We start from the raw sequence: 19064 nt of genomic DNA, 5'->3' as shown, positions 1-19064 counted from the left end.
GAGAAGTAACACCATTTTTTGATCATCTGCCTCTCCCAAGCTTTCCTGGGACATGGTATGTGTAGGAGCACCGCCATGAACTGGGGCAGCTAAAGAACTCTAGATTTGCTGTGTCACTCCTCTGGCTGTGCTGCAAAAGAAGATTCAGCTGTGCTGTGTTCTCTGACAAGGTAATGGGAGGTGCCCTTGGAAAAGAGGCTCTGCTTCTGGCCCTAAATGGTCCAAGCTTAGCTATACCTCTCCCTGTACACTGTAGTTCCTAGAGAGCTCCCAGGGTTCTTGAAACCTGAAAATGCTTGCCTCAGATCAGTGTGTGATCAAAAAGCTCCAGAGAGACAGGTGCTGGGATCTTGGTAAGTCCAAGGAAAGATGTTTTGCTTCCAGTAATGCAATTTCTTCCAAAAACAAAAGCAACTTTGAGAGCTACAGTGCCAATTATATTACTAGGGGTAGAGGTAAGATAAATCACTATCCCTCAAAGATCTTAACACAAAGCATTTATTAAAAATTAAAGCTTTGAAACAGTTCAAAGTTTTCAATGGAGAGGAGTTGAATGGAGGTGGTTCTGGTACTTGCACTTTAAGCTTCACAAAAGCACTGTTCATTTGTCATCCACACGTGATTCACTACTGCTTGGCAGGGACAGGATGGAGGCAGGAATCCTAACAGATCCAAGGTATTGTTCATTCCTGCAGAGCCATGCTGAACACCTTCACCAGACTAGAACCAGCTGAAGTAGCTTCAGACGCACCCAATTACCCTCTAGGGATAGGAAAGAAAGTTACAGACTTGCCTTTACCCCATCTGCAGTTTTACAGAGACACAATTTATCTGCTTTACCTCACCAGAATGAACTACAGAGAGTGAGGGTGGAAAGCAATGGGCAGAGATCGGCAGCTATGACTATGATCCTACAGCTGCTTTGGCATCAGTGGATTTAATACCCAGGGCATTTTTGCAGCAGGAACACTCTACAGGAACCTTTGGTGTGTGCAGAGGGGAAATGCTCAGTGGAGGGTAAAAGCATCAGTTAAGTTCCTGAGGTAAAGCAGGTGGGTGTTACATTATAAATGCAAGGAAATTCTTTGAGTCACACCCCTTGATTAGGTTCCTGATTCTGCAGCCAAGGGGCTTAAGCTGGTGCTTAAACTGATACTTAAACTTTCCTCAGTTTGGTGTTAGGCAGAAATGCCTGGGCGGAGTTAAGAATATAACACAGAGAACTTTTCACCAGTAACAGTGACCAGCTGGGATCCCAACTCTCGCTTTTTGTCCTGACAGCCTCTCATCCTCCGTGAATAGCAAATTCTCTTGAAATACATCTGGAGTGTGAAGAAAAACCCAATACTATGTGCAACACCACTAAACTTCATGTTCTGTGGAACCTGGAAAAAATACAACCCAGTCTTGGTGGGATAGAGCTGGGTTATTTCTGGTTCGATACTGGTGATATCAGTGTTAAAAATACATTCCAGGATTCTGCTTCGAGACTCCAACTTATTGCATAAGAACTACTAAAATTTAAAAAGTTACATGGAAGATCTTTTTTAAATCTATAAACCTAGCCTCAAATTAAGGATAAATTATCTATTTACACTTGTAATTTAATTCAATTAATCTATGTTTATTTATTACACAACTGTTGTGTGAAATACTTTTCCTTATGCCCTTAGAAGGTAGAAGATAGAACTGTCTTTGCAGAATTCAACAAACTTCTGTAGTCACAGAATGCTTTTCTAGTGACTGTTCCATTTTATATATCAGCTATATATAGCCCCTATTTCAGGGATCATTATCTCAGGTTAAAGCGAGTGATTCAGTCTTTCAGAGCTGGTAACAGAGGCAGGAGCTTAGAGCTTAACCACACCACCTTTGTTTGTCTGAGATGAAGCAGCCTCCAGATTGCAAGACACCAGTCATTTCCATGAACTCTCGCCGAACAGGGGCATTTGTAGAATACACATTAGTTGTAGTCCAAATAATTACTTTGACTTTTTATCTTTGGTCCATCATAATTCCATTGCTGTCTCCAAATCATTGCTGCTACTGCTGGCCGTGGAGCTGGAAGCCACAGAGTTGGCACTAGCCAGGATGAGCCTCTCTCTGTTTCCAAAAACTTCATTCACTGCAACACAAACAGGAATTGCTTACATGTTGAGAGAAGACTACAGCAGGAACAGCCTGGTGAGCACCACAGAATGGAAATCCTAACCTGCTGTGGTTTCAAAGCTCTTCCCCTGAAGCTAAAGGTCAGAACAATTGCCTTACATATGATACTTCAATTACAAGTCCTGTTATTTTTCCTCCAGAGCATCTAGAGGTTTCTTCTGCATAATTCCTGTACCTAAGTACAGTAAAATTGATGAGGTTTGAAGAGCACACCATTAAGTTTAAATAATTTATTTCTGGTTTTAGTCTCTGGTTCCCAGAAGGCTCTTAAAAGCCTCTCCAAAAAAATCATGCTGTTTAGTTACATGTAGCTACAACTGATCAAAACCAGTACTCACTTTTCTTCCCGTAAGTACTCAAAAAATGTGATACCAAATCACATCAGGAAAAAGACAGAACATAGGTATTAAAAGAAATAAGGTATTACACTTCAGCTGCAAGAACATAAATTGTGTCAAGCAGTTCTCCAGTTTAGAAAAAAACCCACATTTTTGGAAGCTGAAAATGTGGCCACACATGCAGTCTTGGAGTATTTAAAAACCTATGGTTTTCTGTCAGGGTCACAATACATTACTGAATACAAATATACCCTGCAAGCAAGGGGAGAACCACCACATTCAAAGAAATGAGAACGTTACCTGCAGAGATCTTGCTTATATCCCAAACACGCAGCCCTTCCCGCTCTCCTCCAAAGGCAAAGACAAACGGGAAGTCAGGGCAGCAAGCTGCACAGAACAGAACTCCCTGGCAGGGTGGGAGAGAAAGAAGAGAATTTTTTTTTATCTGAAAATGAATTTGTCATCTGAAAACACTTTCATCAAGCAAGTTTTAAAAAACGTAATTAAAAGTTTCTGAAACTTGTTTTGTAAGGACATAAAACAAAAGTCAAGAGCTGCTAATTATAAACAGTTAATCACATATTTCTCTTGAATGTAGCAGATGCAAGCTCGAGCACCCATAGTTCTACTCAGAAGATTGTATCTGGAATTTGGGTCTGAGGCTGTGAAGCAGTCTGCCAGTTCCATGTGGAATACTGCACTGTGATGAGAATGATTTACCCAGAATATGTTACTATTTTTTTCCTTATGAAACCTTGGGTAAAACAAGATTCAAACTAGACAGAAAAAGAATAAGCAAACATAGTTTATATACAGAACTTATTAGAATCAATAAATAAATATTACTATACCATTTTCATATCCCTGGAATGGACTAAACTTGGTCTGTCTCCCAGGATATCCCAAATTTTCACATATTTGTCAGCAGATGATGTCACGAGGCACCCTTTGATCTGACTGCTTAGTTGTAGCCCTGGAAGATGAAGAGTGCAGCAGTGTGACAGCAACAGGCAATCCCCATTTCACAGAGATAAGGATACATTTTGAAGTGAAGACATGAGAACAACCCCAATATTCTCCTCAGACTAAACTCCATTCCAGAACAAAGGAGCAGAACATTAATGGAAGTTCCATGCTGCCATTGGTCCCTGTAGTGAGAGCCAAGGGAATCATGCAGGCAAATTTTGCCTCCCAATCCCCTGAGCAAAGATTTGTTTCACGTGCCAGCTACCATGATTAGCACACACAACTTAGTTGTTCAACAAGGAATCACTACCACCTCAGTGCTATGCATTAAAGGCAGCTTCCAGATGTGCCTTACCTACTTGGGACAAACAGGACACAAAAGGACACACAGACAATTTACCTGACACCTCTTCATCGTGAGCTTTCAGAGTAAACAGGGGCTTATCAGCTCGAGCATCCAGACAATACACAAAGCCATCGTCTGTGCTTGCCTAAGGAAACCACAGCATTTAAAAAACAAACAGTCACAGTCACTCATCTGGGGAAAAAAAACAGTTAAACCCCCCCTCTCTGATCTGAGACAGACACAACTTCTTCCTAGGACATGTTACATTGTTCCCAGGCCTGCACCCCCAAAACCAGGCTCCACCCATCTGGTGCCCCAGCTATTCTATGATCCTCAATTATGCTGCACTGATGACATGGAAGTCTTAATCCCATGCAAATTTCTTGAAGTGTATTTTGAAGAGAGTTGCCCCACTAAGTTTGGCCCTCAGGGCAGGCAATGAAATGCAGAGCCTTCAGTCCTTTCTTGACTGTCAGTTCAAGGCTTTTGGAGCCATCAGTGCCTGCACAGTAGTCCTGTACAAAACTAAGTGTGATTACACCAGGAGAGATCCACATCATAAACCAAACAGAGCTGAGCAGCCACTTCTGTTGGCTATGTACACAAAGCAACAGAGAACTAGACAGCCACCAAGATAATAGGGAAGATTTGTTTTTAAGTTCTTTTGCAAATTTTTGTTATTAAAAAACTCAACAACATCAAGGTATTTTTCCTTTATACGCTAGGTGGCTGTTGGTCTCTTCTCCCAGGTAATAAGCAACAGAACAACAGAAGATGGCCTCAAGTTACACTAGGGGTGGTTTAGATTGGACAGCAGCAAAAATGTCTTTACTGAAAGGGTTGTCAAGCACTGACACAGGCTGTCCAGGGAAGTGATGAAATCCCCACCCCTGGAGGTATTTAAAAGCCGTCAATGTCCATGAGGCACTTATGGACATGGTTTAGTGGTGGACTTGGCAGTGCTGGGTTAATATTTAAACTCGAACTCAGAGAACTTTTCCAACCAAAATGAATGGATCACTCCAGAGCAGCCAGGAGGACAGTGCCCTCTAGCGCTGACTTCAAACACTGAATTAATATTCAGGCGCCTAGTTCTAATTAGCTATTTCTCAGCTGCAGTTACTTCATTGCATGAAACACAACTGTGCAAAGGAAAATATATCCCAGCCACTGAACTCTGCAACGACATGACCAAGACTGTCACCTCTGGAGTGAAAAAGCATCAACACCTTTTCTACTGTCACAGTGAAGATACCAAATAAACTTTCTGAAGATACTTTTTGAAAAAAACTACCTAGAAACATCCTCCCCCAGACTGCATTTTTATAATAAGCAGCACAAACCATCCAAATATTCATCGGCTCCATTCTGATTCTGAAACTGAAACATTATGAACACTAAATACAGGTTAAATGACATGCAACAACCAACCAGAATAGAAAAGCACGTTCTCACCAAGAAATGGCAAGGTGAAAAATGATTCCAAATAACTCTCTCAACCTGACCACTAAACCGCCACACACGATGGCTGTCCTGGGGGTTTCTGCAGTCATACAGCACTGCTGATCTAGGGGACAAAGGGACAGGAAATAAAATTAAAAAACCCCAAAAAAACAGGGCAGAAAACTTCATGACAGTTTGCTTTCCCACTGACATCTACAGAAGCTCCATGTAAACTATAATTAAGAAATTAAATGGAGACAACTTCACTACTCAGTCTTATTCAGTAAAAGATTAAAATCTTGCAGATAAGGACAAGATTTTTCCATGTGCTTCAAAGTTTCATCTTGGTTACCAACAGCCACTCTACTGACACTAAGCAGAGCTTGAATTTACTCAATACATAAGATACTTATCACATAGCAGACTGTAATTATGCAAATATATCACTTAATTAAAAACAGACTTCAGTAAAGTCAAGTAATGATGCACTAATTAGGAAATCGTTTTGTCATACATATGCATACATTTTCAATTTAAAAAAAAATAATTCTAAAAACCAACAATCTTAACAAATAGTTAGAGAAACCCTACTCGACAAAGGATAAAGTGGATGGCAGTTAGTGGGTCCTCTGGAATTCTTTACATACACATGCTCAGCTGAGTGGCTGCAGAATCTGTCCCAGCTCAAAAAACTCCAGGGTGCAAAGGCAAGGGAGGAGTGGTCATGTCACTCCAGCATCGCCTCACCACTATCAACATCCTCAGTGTAATCCACTCCCACTCCATCATATAATTGAAGAAGTGGGATGTCAGTTTCCCAGGTCTTTTACCAGGCGTTTTACACATAACACAACTGATTAGAGAATCAGACAGTTCTTTAACTGATAGTCTGATTTTCAGGCTGTGAAGGCATCTCCCAGTGCTCACTGAACTGCCTGTGGTCCTGCAAGGCTTTGCAGGAAAAATCCACAGGGGCGGTCTGTTAGTTTATGGATAGCACAGTGGTTTAGAAGTGTTCATGGCACCAAAAGGGCAGCTAAAAGGGGATCAGCAGCTGGTCACTGCTTGGACTTAATGCTTCCTTTTATCAAAGGAAGTAAAGACGGAGGGAAAAGACAGAAACAGCTTCCTAACAACAGCAAAAGGTCCTCCTCCAGTACTTCAGCAGACGCAGCAAGAACAGAAGCCAGAGAACTTGAAGGCTTGGCTAAAGACTGGCAAGTGTATAAATTATCTTAACATAAGGACAAAGTTTTAAAAGCAGAACAAAAAAATCAGTGTAAGAAAATCATGGTGATAGAACAAAACTTAAAAGCTACTCCATTGAGATGGGAGAACAGAGAAGGAGTTCTTTGGGGTGGCAGGGCTTACAAGGACTGGTAGCTACAGAGTAGCCCAAGTGTACAGATACAAACCATTTCCCAGCATCTCCAGGCTGCAATCACAGGAGACAGCCCATTACACTTTGGCTATAGAGTGCCTATAGAGGCTGGAGGGAGAGAACTGGGATTTTAATGTCCCTCATGCCTTCACCCTGGCCTTACTGGCTGGCAAAACCTGGGCAAATGTTCCAAGGAATAAACACTGACACGTTCCCAATAACGAAAATGCCATTAGGCCAAATTAAGAAATAAATTCAGTTTGGAGCAGGCAGACACCTGGCACAGAAAATGTCAGTCCAGATGGTTAAAGCATTTGCTACCCCTGAAAAAGAGGTAAGGAAAACTACATCCTGGCCATATGCAAACCTGGCTTCCTTGCTGGAAAAAAATAACACCATTACTCAAATTGACACTGTTATAAAAAAAAAAAAGGAAAAAATGAGGCTTAATTGAATAGGAATCCCCTCCCCAGGTGCAACATGTGAAAACAATACCCTGACATACTTATCAAACGATCCAGAAACGAGGGTCTGAGTTTCAAATGGGTGAAACTGCAATGTCTGGACCTAGATAATGGAATATTTTATGTAACATACATGTACAGGAACTTTCTTGGAACACCCATCCCAGTCCTAAGCCAGCACACAGTCCTCCCCAAAAAACCCTCCTAATTAAGCTTGTTGATACTCAGATTGCTCAAAAAATAGTGCAAGAGATGTGCATTACTTCAAATACCCCCACCTAGTGAAAACAGTATATTTTCCAATATAATTTGACTGAACAGAACTCCATGCTCCCTTTCTGCCCTATATATTAATTAAAAAAAAAAACAAAAGGAAAAAAAAAGCTGGAGGTAAAAGAATATCTGCTTCCAGTTTGGGTAAAAAGGCAGATGTTAACAAAAAAATGAAAATCAGGAGTTTGTCAAGGGCAGTGACTTTGTTAGCAGCAAAATAAGGTTACAGCTATTAATAACTAGCTTTACATTTTAATTACTATGAGACTAATTCATTTTTGAAGTACCCATCACTATGGTATTTTAGTGTGATTTATTTTAAACCTTTTCACCTAGAACAAACTGTAACTGACACTCATTGTTCCCTTAAGAGAGTTACAGTTTGACCTATGTTCAGACATCTATTTTTGTAGCTTATACCAGCACTATTATATTCCCCACCATGAGAGCCAATACACAAAAAGTATTTTAAAAACTGTTATAAATCTTTATTAACTTTCTAAAAGGTAACCTATGTAACATTTTAAAAAGCAAACACAGCGCTATTTGCAAAAGCAACTAGTTCATAAATTTAAACAATTCTGCAGATATGTTAGAAAATTAGAGAATTGCTGTTCTGAGGGTTCACTACCAAGCAGCAAATGAAAACTACAGTTACATTTTTCTCTGTATTCTGCAGTGGAAGAAACACAGCAATTATTCCATACCTTGTCTGTATGTAGTGTCAGGCTGGCTGCTGGCTTACCCACAGCCATGTCCCACAAAATCACTGTGTTGTCAGCAGAGGCACTTGCTAAAACATTCCTGGTAATGGATCAAAAATCAGTTTTAAAACTTTTTATACAGATACAAATGGATTTTTGGTCAAAAATCCAAAACACACAGAGAGCCCAATCCTGAGAACAGGTACACTGTGGTCTATAGATTACTTCCCTCAAGCCTGAGGGATAACTCCCTGAAGGCAATTCTAAGTTATAAGTAAAGATTATAAATAGGCTATATTACATTACTAGAACACTTCTAACAATAACAGTTCTGCTTCTACTTCCCCTGGCATTACTTACAATACCATTTACTCGAAGATTTCTCCAACAAAACAAAGTAATAAAGGCTTTGAAGCACATTCTTTCCTTTGCCAGTATGTTTAAACATTACCTATGCTATTTTGTTCTGTTTGCCTATGCATACAGTCAAGAGCCTGACAAACCTGTTTGTGAAATATTTTGCTTTTATCTGTTTATACACCTACTGAAGAGACAACACTATACCCTTTGTAGACTGCTGAAAGTAACCACTAAAATTTCAGTTTGTTTACAGACCCCACATTTCAACTCAAATTTGACCAATTGTGTTAAGAGCAATAAACACAGCTTAAAAGCTGGATCAGAAAAAACAAATCAATACATCCCCAAATGCCAGTCAAAAACACACTGCAATTTCTATAACTGCTTCATTGCTCTTAAAATGAGATTTATTACCTCAAACATGTTGTTTCTGATTGAAACTGCTCCCCCTCTCCTTTTTATATTAACCAAGTGTTTCTGATTGAAAGAAACTTTTCCAATCTCCTGGAAATGCTGTTTTCCCAAGCAATGTTACAAGGGCAAGTTAAGAAAATGCATAGTGAAGGCTGTAAGAACATTTTACACTAACACCACTATGACTTAGAGGCAGAAAGTTATTTGTAGAGAGCTGTCACAACATGCCTTGCTTAAAAGAAAGGAACAAAAATAAAGCATTTTATATACAAGCTGCTCCAAGGACTTCCTTGTTTTGTCTGTAAGCTGCTCACTTCAGGGCTGGTTTTATTTCCTGAAAGACCTACCAGTATCAATCAATTTGTAACTCAGCACATAACAGAATTATGCATTTCAGACTTAACTACTGAAGCCATGATTTTCTTTATCCTTGTTTATATTATCACCAGATCATTCCTAGGTACACGAAAGCTCCTCTTTTGTAAGAATGATGGACTGTTCACTGGCAGACTCTGTGCATATGTGTGCAATTTAAGAACAACAGACTGTAAATTAAGAGTGCAATTTATATACATTTACTGAGGTTTGTGTGGGTGTTTGTCACTATCTCGACAAGAAAGCAGTACAAGTGAAGGCTCACACCTGCTCATCAGAATATGCAGATGGTCTGTGTACATCCTCAAAGGCAGAGGCATTTTATGACAGCAGAAAAATTAAATTAAAAAAAAAACAACATCAGCCTGTGTCTGACTGAAGCAATTTCAACCCCTGCTGAGGATCCTCTGACAGATCAACTGTTGACAGCCACCTAAGTGATAAAAAACCAGCAGCATCTTTACTTCAGTCAGCACATTGTCCTTGACCTCTGCCCCAAGATGGGCCAGTTTTGTGTTGCTTCAATAGCAGCACTTCATTTCTAGTTCATTCAGGCAACAGGGAATTTTCTCTGCCTAGAGGCATTTCTATGACTGAGCTATTAGGGCTTTTACACTCTTTCCTGTTCACAGCTTTGGGGCAAAAGCCAGAAGGAAAAAAAAAAACCAGAACAGTGAGGACTTTCTTATACAAATCTACTTCTCTCTGTTGAAATAGTGGTGTAGGCCACTGGCAGATCAGCATAGCTCAGGGTAGCCCTTCTGCTTCTCCAGTTTGAACAAGTGAAATGCAGACAATTTATCAAATGGCTCGCACCCACCTTTGCCCTGCTTTCATCTGGACAACCTGCAAATCAAAAGTGACCTGCAGCAATATACAAGTATTTTAAAAAAAGAAAAAATCAAGAGCTCTAGTTAAAAAAAAAAATAAAAAAAAAATAGAAGTGTATTTTTAAGAATGCATTAATTTCAGCAGTACTTTCAAGTTTTCAGATTTTGTGTGAAAACTGTATGCCTAATTAAGATTGCAATTTTCTAGCATCCACTGTTATTCCAGTATTCTTTTACCTGCTTTGTTTATTCCATGAAAGATCAAGCACAGCATCAGTATGTCCTTCCACAGTCCCTTCTGAAGATAAATTCTGTGTACACACATGACATAAACAGACTTTTGAAAATTACAGCTTCAGTGCAAATCAAGCATTACTCCACATTAGTATGAATCCCCTAAAGTCTTCACAAACAACTTCGTATTAAATTACTCTCACTTGCTGCAACATAGCTTCTGAGAGAACTCTCTGCACCACCTGCACCCTGCCTCCTACCCCAGATCACAGATTGCTCCAGCTGCTGGGTTTACAGAACTGGTTACTCCCTTCAGGCTAGTAAAAAAACCCTCATTATTTCCACCTAATGTGCAACTTCTTCAGCGTCTTTCTAAACACTCCTGGCAGTTCCCTCTCTCTCCTCCCAATTAACTGAGCTTTGGGTCCTTGAAACTGCCAGTTCCTGCAACTTCTCATTTTAAATAGTTAAGATTCAAAGTTCACTGGGACATCACCCCATTCCTGTTCTGCTCTTAATTCCAGGCTTTAGTTATTTAGAGAACAATTAGCATTTCAAATAATCTAAGGGGGAAAAAATGGCATTATTATTATCATCCCTGCTCTGAATTTCCTTCATCCAACCAGGAAAAACCATTCTGCAACACCTACTTTCTTTCCTTTCTTTTTCTTCTTTTTCTCTTTCTTGACTCCAAGAGAAAAGACTGGTTCCAAGGATTCTACTACATCAAGGTCCCAAATATCAATGACTGGGGTCATGTTACCCACTGCAACATAATTTCCTAAACAAAAAGCCAAATGCAACCACATTTATTATATTATGAAACAGCGTACTTGGCAACTCAGCTGCTCCTTATTTCTTTGGTTAAGTAAAACTTATGTGCCATAATCTTCTACTTGAACATATTTATATTTCTAACTGTAAAGGAGCAATTTGAAAATATCACCTGACAGTACATGTTGCCAGAAAAAAATTTACTTGCTCTCCTCCCCTCCAGTACAAGTAACTGTTCAAACAAGCTGTATAAAGTTGCATGTTCTGTTTGTTTTAAAGAAAAAACAAACCAAAACCAAACCACATCCCCTGTACTATGAAAAAACAAATCTGTTTCACAGGAAAACACAGGAAAAAATATTACTAAATATATAAATATATATATAAATTTTGCTGTGGTTTACATTTAATTAACTGCATTTCACATAAAGAGATTGAACGAAAGCAACCCTTTGTTTGCGAACAGAAAATAAAGCAGATTTTAGAGACTGCTCTGGTCCGCTGACAATAACTTAATTGTTTGTAATAAAGGCAGTATTCTAGTAAAATCATTTGTTTCAGCAGCATCACTAAGATGACTGTATCACCATGCAAAAATACCTGATATTCACATCTTGGTTATCCCAAGTCAATATTATCTTGATATTAACACTGATTTTATTTCTTTGTACTGAAGGAAGAAATTATTTAGTACCAACAACATTACACTAACATGCTTTTCAAGCAAAAATTCTTTATCTGGACACTGACAGTATCCTTTGTAATTTACCTGTTGATTCATCTGGACTAGGATCAAAATTCAACCACTCCAGACTCAGAGGGTAAGCAGGCAAGATAATGTCATGATGTACATAAAATGAGTCTTCTTCATGATTATAAACTGAAAAACAATTAAAGTTATGCAAGACATCAACAAAGAGGGAAAACAAACAACCAAGAACAGCTAAAGGCAGTTGTGGCAAAAACTAAATTGTCAAGGAGATGTAGAAGGTAAAGTCACAGAGTCTTCAGAGTTTTACTGTAGAGGCCAGACCCTCTACAAATGTTGTACCTCACAGAATTACACAAAATAAACATTCTCCTGTTTACTTTGGATAAAGAAGTGACAAGTTCAGTCAAGGTTTGATACTTTTACTTTGTTTGTAAGACCTCTTCATAATACATGCTCCATATCCAGCACTTTCTACATCAGGATACATTCATTTTACAGGATTCATAATAAAAAAAAAAAAATTCCAGATGAAGCTGAAAGGGAAATGAAGGTAAAAAGACAAACTAGAGGAAGCTGAAGAAGTCAGAAGGAGTTACCTTTAGCAGATGGTAACTGAGATACAGGAAAAGTTTTGGTAAAGCAGCCATATACTAAACACAAGATCCTGTAGCCAACTATTTTTCTCCTTAAAATAATTTACCAATTGGACAGCAGAAAAAACCCATTAATTATTTTAATAACACCTTATCACACACAAAATCACAGTGGCACTTTTAAGTGCATTTGACAGATGTTCAGATACTAACTGAAGTCTCCAGTTAACTAAGTTATCTTAGTAGTCAACTAAGACAAGGTTACCCAATTTTAGAAACTGCAGAAGCCTTTGCTATTATTTTGTAAGTTTATACTGGGTACAAACTTACAGTTAATAAAATTAGTAAACACCTCCAGACACAGAAAATGCCACATGCTGGTATCTGAGAGATGCTTTCACACATTTTAGTCACGTTGGCTGCTTAAAATGAAATACTTTGCTTACAGAAACATGGACCACAGCACAAGCAGCCAGAAATATTCCCAAAAAGAACCACAGTAAAAGACGATAATTTCAGCATGTTCAGTAGTATTCATCGGCTGCAACACAAAAATCTTTTACACAGCAATATTAAACCTATTTCTAGAACAAGCAGTATCCAGGCACTATTACAGACTATCACTTTTAAACCATGATGCTAAAGGTGCTGGTCTTCTAATCCTAGCAGTGGAAAGCTTAAAGAAGCAAGGAGAAAGCCAAAGAAAAAAAAACAAACCAAAACAATAAACCACTAGAGGATGATTGCAGGATATGGAAAGTAAAACTGGAATGAAGAGCATATGTTCAGAGAATAAAAATGCCATCATATTTTCTAAAAGTTTCAAGAAATTAAATAAGGAAAGGAATTGCTATACAGCCTGAATGAGGCAAGTTGATCCTTTAAATAATCCTTTAAGTAACAGTAATTCCACAGGAAATATTCTAGTCCTGAAAAGTAGCTAAAGCACCATGACATGGAAAAGGACAAAACACAGAGCAGAAGGGGAGAAAAGTCCTTCCCAAAACCAACCCACTCCCTCTTCAACACAGCCACATGGCACATGCTAGGCATTCCCTATGTCCCCTGTAAAGAATAAACCCTATTTTACTCACCATGGACCTCCAAACTACAGCAGTCTTTATCAACTCTGCCACAAAGGACAAGATTGTCACTGGGTTTAATCAAAAAGTCCTCCTGTTCATACTGCTCCTAAACAGCAAAAAGGAGAGGACAAGGGGCTTTGTGCAAAGCACATAAAAGCATGAAACTACACATATTCAAAAGGTGGAATCAGAAATTATGAACCACAACTGAAAATACCCAACATCCTGATGCCCACCCACCTAAAATCATGTTATGGTGCTAAACAGAGAAAAGCAATAACCAGACCCGGTCCTGGGGAGAGTGACTAGTCATTAAATTAGATTGAAAAGACTTTTATGTGAACATAGGTGGGTCTGTAAAGGTGTTTCATTATCAAATACGAAACCGTATTTCAGGCTATCTTGATGCAGCTGATTGCTGAAAAGCAAATCATCACCAGAAGTCTACAAACCAAGGTGATTTCCCTTGTGCTCCTGTGCCTTGACCACTTATATAACAGCATTTTACCCAATAACAATGCTGCAGTTGTTCCTCACATCCAAGAAATACTTCCACTGTCTACTTCTTGGAAAATATTTCCCAAGAAGTACTGCCTTCAGTACTACCAGGCATTCAGCTGTACCAGAGCAGATGTAACCTCTCTGATTTACTTGTTACTGAGGAATGGAAAGAACTTGGGAATTTTTGTTGTGAAAAATTAAGAACTGTACAGAAGTCAATATTCTTACACAGGGTACCATCCTTCCCATCTTCAACACATCCAAGACTTTTTGGACTTCTCACTGCAAGCTTTTAGTTTATTTTTTTTTTTAAATTCACTTAAAGTATACTTCAGTATTCAAATTTTAGCAAGTCCTGCAATTCTCTGAATTAACTTAAGGTTACACAAGACTTAGTCTTCAACGCTTCCAGTAGTAAATACCAAATGACATTTGAAATGAAAATACACATTCAAGAACTTTTTCAGAATGGGGAAAGAACTTAAGAATAGGAAGAAGAGCTTGAGAAAAAGGTGTTCATTTTCTGTATATCTACAAACACAGCTTCTGCAAAGATGCTTCACATCTGACAGTGGGAACTAATACAGGCAGAAGCAGCCAATGACACACTTTATACATATATATATGTGTGTGTGTATACAGAACACTGATATATTTATATATCAGACACCTTCCTGAGTCTACCTCAGCCTGATTTCTTACACAAACTACTGGAAGGTGAAAGAGTCTTGCAATCTGAAATTTTCTCATTTTGGCCACTAGTGGCCCAAGACTTGTTAATTCTTCAAGTGTTTCCTGTGTCTTACTTGGCAGGTGAAAAACCACTCTGTGTACAGAAGTGCATGGTTTAGTTAAGGAGCCAGTTCACCTGAACCTCCTATTTAAATACAAAAAGCACAGAAAGAAGGGACTGAGCAAAGCAACCTTAGAAGGAAAGAGCATCATCCAATCAAAAATCTGGCACACCTTTGAAAAAGGACTGCAAGCACTTACACATCCCAAGGCAGAGGGGAAAATTTAACTGCTTTTGAAGTTTATGCCGTTAAAGATACTAAACATTCTTTATGTACTCACAGTAGTTTTTAGAGTGATGTAAGGATCGTTTTCATTGCTCCCATACACTGCCAGAGTAGCCAAAGAGTCTCCAAGTTTTAAATCACCTAGGTGGGAATTTCAGAACACTTTTTATATATGTCTGTAACAAGCAAAGTTAGAAACTCCTGTACCAATACCATATTACCTATACAGCAAAATATCTAATAATAATAGCCCAGGAGTGGGCTAAATGAACTTCCAAGTTCCAAACATAAGTACCTGAGTTAGATAAACTGCTTAGTACTTTCAGGGACTTCTACTGCTCTGCTCCAGCACTACAGCAGCCAGAGTGACAGCATTTCCAACATGCTCTTGGTCCTAATGTCAGCAAGGGTGACACTGAACTGCTACCCTCACTAAATCACTTCCCAAGATGGGACAAGCAAACAATTAAAACTGTGCATTTTCAGCATCTGAAACTTAACACAGTATAGCCTTAGGATATTAAAGTCTTAAGTACAAGTGGAAAGGTTCTTCCTGGCTGTAGCCTTTACACTACACATCTGCCACACAAATTTTTCTTACCCGTGTATTCCTCTTCATCGTAATTGTCCAAATCATATTCATCCAGTTCATGATCAGACAGCTCTTCTTTGCTTTGGGCAGACTTTGTGCTGCTGCCAGGCACGGGTCCATTCGTGTCACCTGCTGTCTGGCCTTCATCACTGCCACCAGCACCATCCCTGTGGAAAGATACACCGCCCTGAGAAACTGTGGCAGACACACAGAACACTTCCAGGGGGCTGCTGGAGAGATTTCAGCACACAGTCCCAGCTGCTCACATGGCATGCAAGTCCTTATGCCAATACTTTCAAAATCCATTCACTCTTTCTAGAGCCTTTCCTAAAATACAGGGCATCTAAAACTCTCAGGCTTTCAGAGAAAGTTTTCCCTTGAAAAGTTTTCATGACAAAAAGTGGCATAGATTTTCCTCAACAAGGTGAACTGTGTGTCCAAGTGCCTTTCTCTTACACGTTTCCTGTGGATACAATGCTCTCGACCTCACTTCTGCGTATTCACGTGTGTCCATGTCATTCCTTCCTTTCTTTTCCCCACTCAGAGGGACAGTCATGTGTGAGAATTCTCATATTTCTTCAAGCTTTTTAAGACCTCATTTCTTCATACTACCCATACTTAAGTGAAGTAAAAATAACGTAGAATTCATTAGGTAAGGTCACACTGTGGATTCTTCTTATGAGGTAAAATCTAGAAAATGCAGAACTTTGTGGCCTCAATTTTGCATGCAAGGAGTTCAGGAAAAGGAAATGCACATTAAACACTGGCTGAGAAGACAACAGACACCCAAAGTGTCCCAGTGGAGCATAATCCAAAGAAACTCATCCCTGCTCAACACCCTGTATTCCTGATCTTCTGCACGCAAAATTCCCAAGCAACGAGCCAAGGCAGTTCTCAGATACAGTTTCTAAATTAAATATCAGAAACCTAATTTTCCTAATTTGTACAGTAAAATAAATACTTCACATTAATAACATAACTAGAGACAAGTAACAAGAATTAAATATAGTAAATCAGAGTTTGATTTGTGATATCTGCAGAGAAAAAAGTGAGGTGTTGCAATAAATTCTACCAAGTACAACAAATTATAAATAGATCAACTGTTTCAGATGGGCTTCATATTTCCATCCTGAATTTTTACAGAATACATAAAAAAAACAGCACCTCAAATGTTTCCATGCTTCTGAAATTGTAAGAGAAAGGAAATCACTCAGAAAACCAAAAGTTTACACATAGAAAGGGGAAACAAGTAACCCCACAGAAAACAGGAATGTTAATCAGTTAAGAAATTAACACGATATGAGAATCTTCCAAATGTTTAAGATTATTTTGTAACTATCAAATAACCAAAACCAGAAAATAACATATTAAAATATATCCTGGGATGATACACTCTGTTCAGCAGTAGTGTCACTGATACATCCAACAGAAACCGGGTGGATAATATTCACCCAAATATAAAAACACTTTCTGCTACCTGTTGCATCTGTTCAACCACACACCCTACACAGCTGAAACACTCAGAAGCCTAAACCTATGAACAGATCTAACAGAAAATGGCCAGAAAATGGAATAAGACCTCAATCCCCATTTCTTCTAGCCAAAAGAGAGACATTTGTCTTCTATCGTGTTTCCTAAATGCATCACTTCTTATGTTAGTTCTGTACATATTTTTTTTTTTAAAGCAGAGTGACAGAACTTAACACAACTACATAACTAAAGACTCTCAGTGCTGAGGTTGTGATGTTTCCAGTCTCACTGTGAATCACAAATACACCCCTGAGTGATGTTTTCCTTTTTTTACCAAAGCATGAATACCACTCTAACCTCCACTGTGCCCTCCCGACCTAGCCCTCTGTCCCACCCTCGGCCTAACTTTTCCCCAGTCAGTTTGGGACTCCCATCTCGGTTTGCCACATGTCCAAAGCACCCACGGGTACAAACCCAGCGCCTTAGTTCTCACTGGAGCGGAACAGGAGAGCGCCAGGCCCCGCAGTGCCCGTCCAGCCCGCAGTGACAACTGCGGGGCCACACGGGAACGCAGCCGCGCTGTCCCCGACGGCCGCAGCATCCACTCCACCCCCTGTTCCTCCGTTCGCCCCCGGGACCGCCGGTCCTCCCGCGCTGCCTTGGCACGGTGTCTCCGGGAGGAATTCCCGGTGTGCTGCCGCTCTCCGCTCCTCGCTGCTGCTCCCCGGGCCAGGCCTGCAGCCCCGGGGCTGCGCTTGCCCCGTGCCCGGAACGCCCCATGCCCGGCTCTCTGAGCATCGGGCCGGGCCCGGCGGGCTGCAGCCGCGTCCCGAGCAGAGCCCGGGAGTGGCGGCCAGTCCCTCCCGCTGCCCCGGCTCACCCCAGCCTGTCCTGTGCCTCCTCGATGAGACCCTTCAGCTCCTCCTCGCTGAGCTGCACCTGCGGGGCGGACACAGAGGGGTGAGGGCGGCGGCGGGGGGTGGCGGTCGGGGTTCCCTCAGCGCGACCCCAGCCCCGGCCCCACCTTGTCGGGTGTCTCCTTGGCCACGCCGCGCCGCACCCAGGCTGCGCAGGGCACGGGGCAGCTCATGGCGGCACCGCCGCTGCCGCCCCGCACGTGCGAGCGGCCGGGCGCGCGCCAGTGACGTCACCTGAGGAGGGGGCCGCCCGCCACGGCGAGGACGGGGCGGAGACTGCGGCGTGACGTCACCCCCGCGCGCCGGGGCAGTGGCGCGGCTACGGGCGTGCCCTGAGGGACGGGCGGTGTCACCTCACAGGGACGCTGACGTTGGCACTGCTCCGTCTCCGGGATTTGTGCAGAATCCCGGCATCAATTCAGTTGGAATAAACCCTCTGAGATCACCCAGTCCAACCTTCAAGTGCTCTGCTCCCCACACGGGGTCACACGGCCTCCCTCAGGCACAGGGAGAAAGCTGCCCTGCCACTGAGATATCCCGGCGGCAATCCACCGAAATGAGAAGTTTAGAAAGGCCTTTTTTTGTTAATGGTCCCTACATTTTATCCAAGGAAAAGAAACCAGCGCACAAAGGCAACAGGGAGTTGTGAGGGTCTGGCGTCTCCACAGGAGCGGCTGCTTTCTGCTCTCCTACACGAGCTAACCCATTACATCAGAGGAAAGGGATTAAATGCCAGCTGGAAGGTACAGAAAGGTACTCTCTTACAAACGTGCAAGAAACCACTGCTGTTCCCATCACTGGAATCTTAATTCAGTGCGAAGTGCAGGGATGGGAAGCTGAGGAAAGGGAATGAGCGTTTCTCAACTCAGTAACCGAACTGCAGCTTGGCAGATAAAATGGCCTTGTTCCATCCGCAACACCACTGTGGCATTTTCATTATTTCTTATCCTGATTCTTCCGTGGTTCTGGCGTGAGAGAGAAATAAAAACCTACAAAATGTTACTATCTCTTCACTTCCCTTCATTTCACCAATACGTTGTGTTTTGTCTTAATGTAGACATAAACATACCAAGGCAGAAGTTGGATCCTCCTAGCTCTTTGTAG

General features: G+C 40.9%; 1 protein-coding gene across 2 annotated transcripts; it reads right to left on the bottom strand.

Annotated features, from left to right (window-relative positions):
* Positions 1–482: 482 nt before the first annotated feature.
* PWP1 (PWP1 homolog, endonuclein) lies at positions 483–18184 on the bottom strand. 2 transcript variants are annotated; one of them, XR_001331794.2, is made up of 16 exons: positions 18068–18184; positions 17924–17982; positions 15583–15740; positions 15037–15122; positions 13471–13567; positions 11841–11951; positions 10948–11078; positions 10301–10374; positions 8088–8184; positions 7149–7210; positions 5275–5386; positions 3874–3964; positions 3359–3480; positions 2808–2913; positions 1871–2125; positions 483–762 (listed from the first exon to the last, which is right to left on the bottom strand). XR_001331794.2 is itself a non-coding variant. In XM_005527729.3 (15 exons), exons 1-15 carry the CDS (start codon positions 18131–18133, stop codon positions 2010–2012), a joined length of 1488 nt encoding a protein of 495 aa, XP_005527786.1. In that variant the 5' UTR covers positions 18134–18184; the 3' UTR covers positions 483–2009. The 2 variants fall into 2 exon arrangements, 1 of the variants encoding a protein (XP_005527786.1); XM_005527729.3 differs by having other exon boundaries at positions 483–2125.
* Between the last annotated feature and the right edge of the window lie 880 nt (positions 18185–19064).

The sequence above is a fragment of the Pseudopodoces humilis genome, chromosome 5 (genome assembly GCF_049639895.1).
Source record: "Pseudopodoces humilis isolate 2021_Gansu_Grassland_sample_001 chromosome 5, ASM4963989v1, whole genome shotgun sequence".
Lineage (NCBI taxonomy): Eukaryota > Metazoa > Chordata > Aves > Passeriformes > Paridae > Pseudopodoces > Pseudopodoces humilis.
This window is presented reverse-complemented; position numbering and strand designations above follow the sequence as displayed.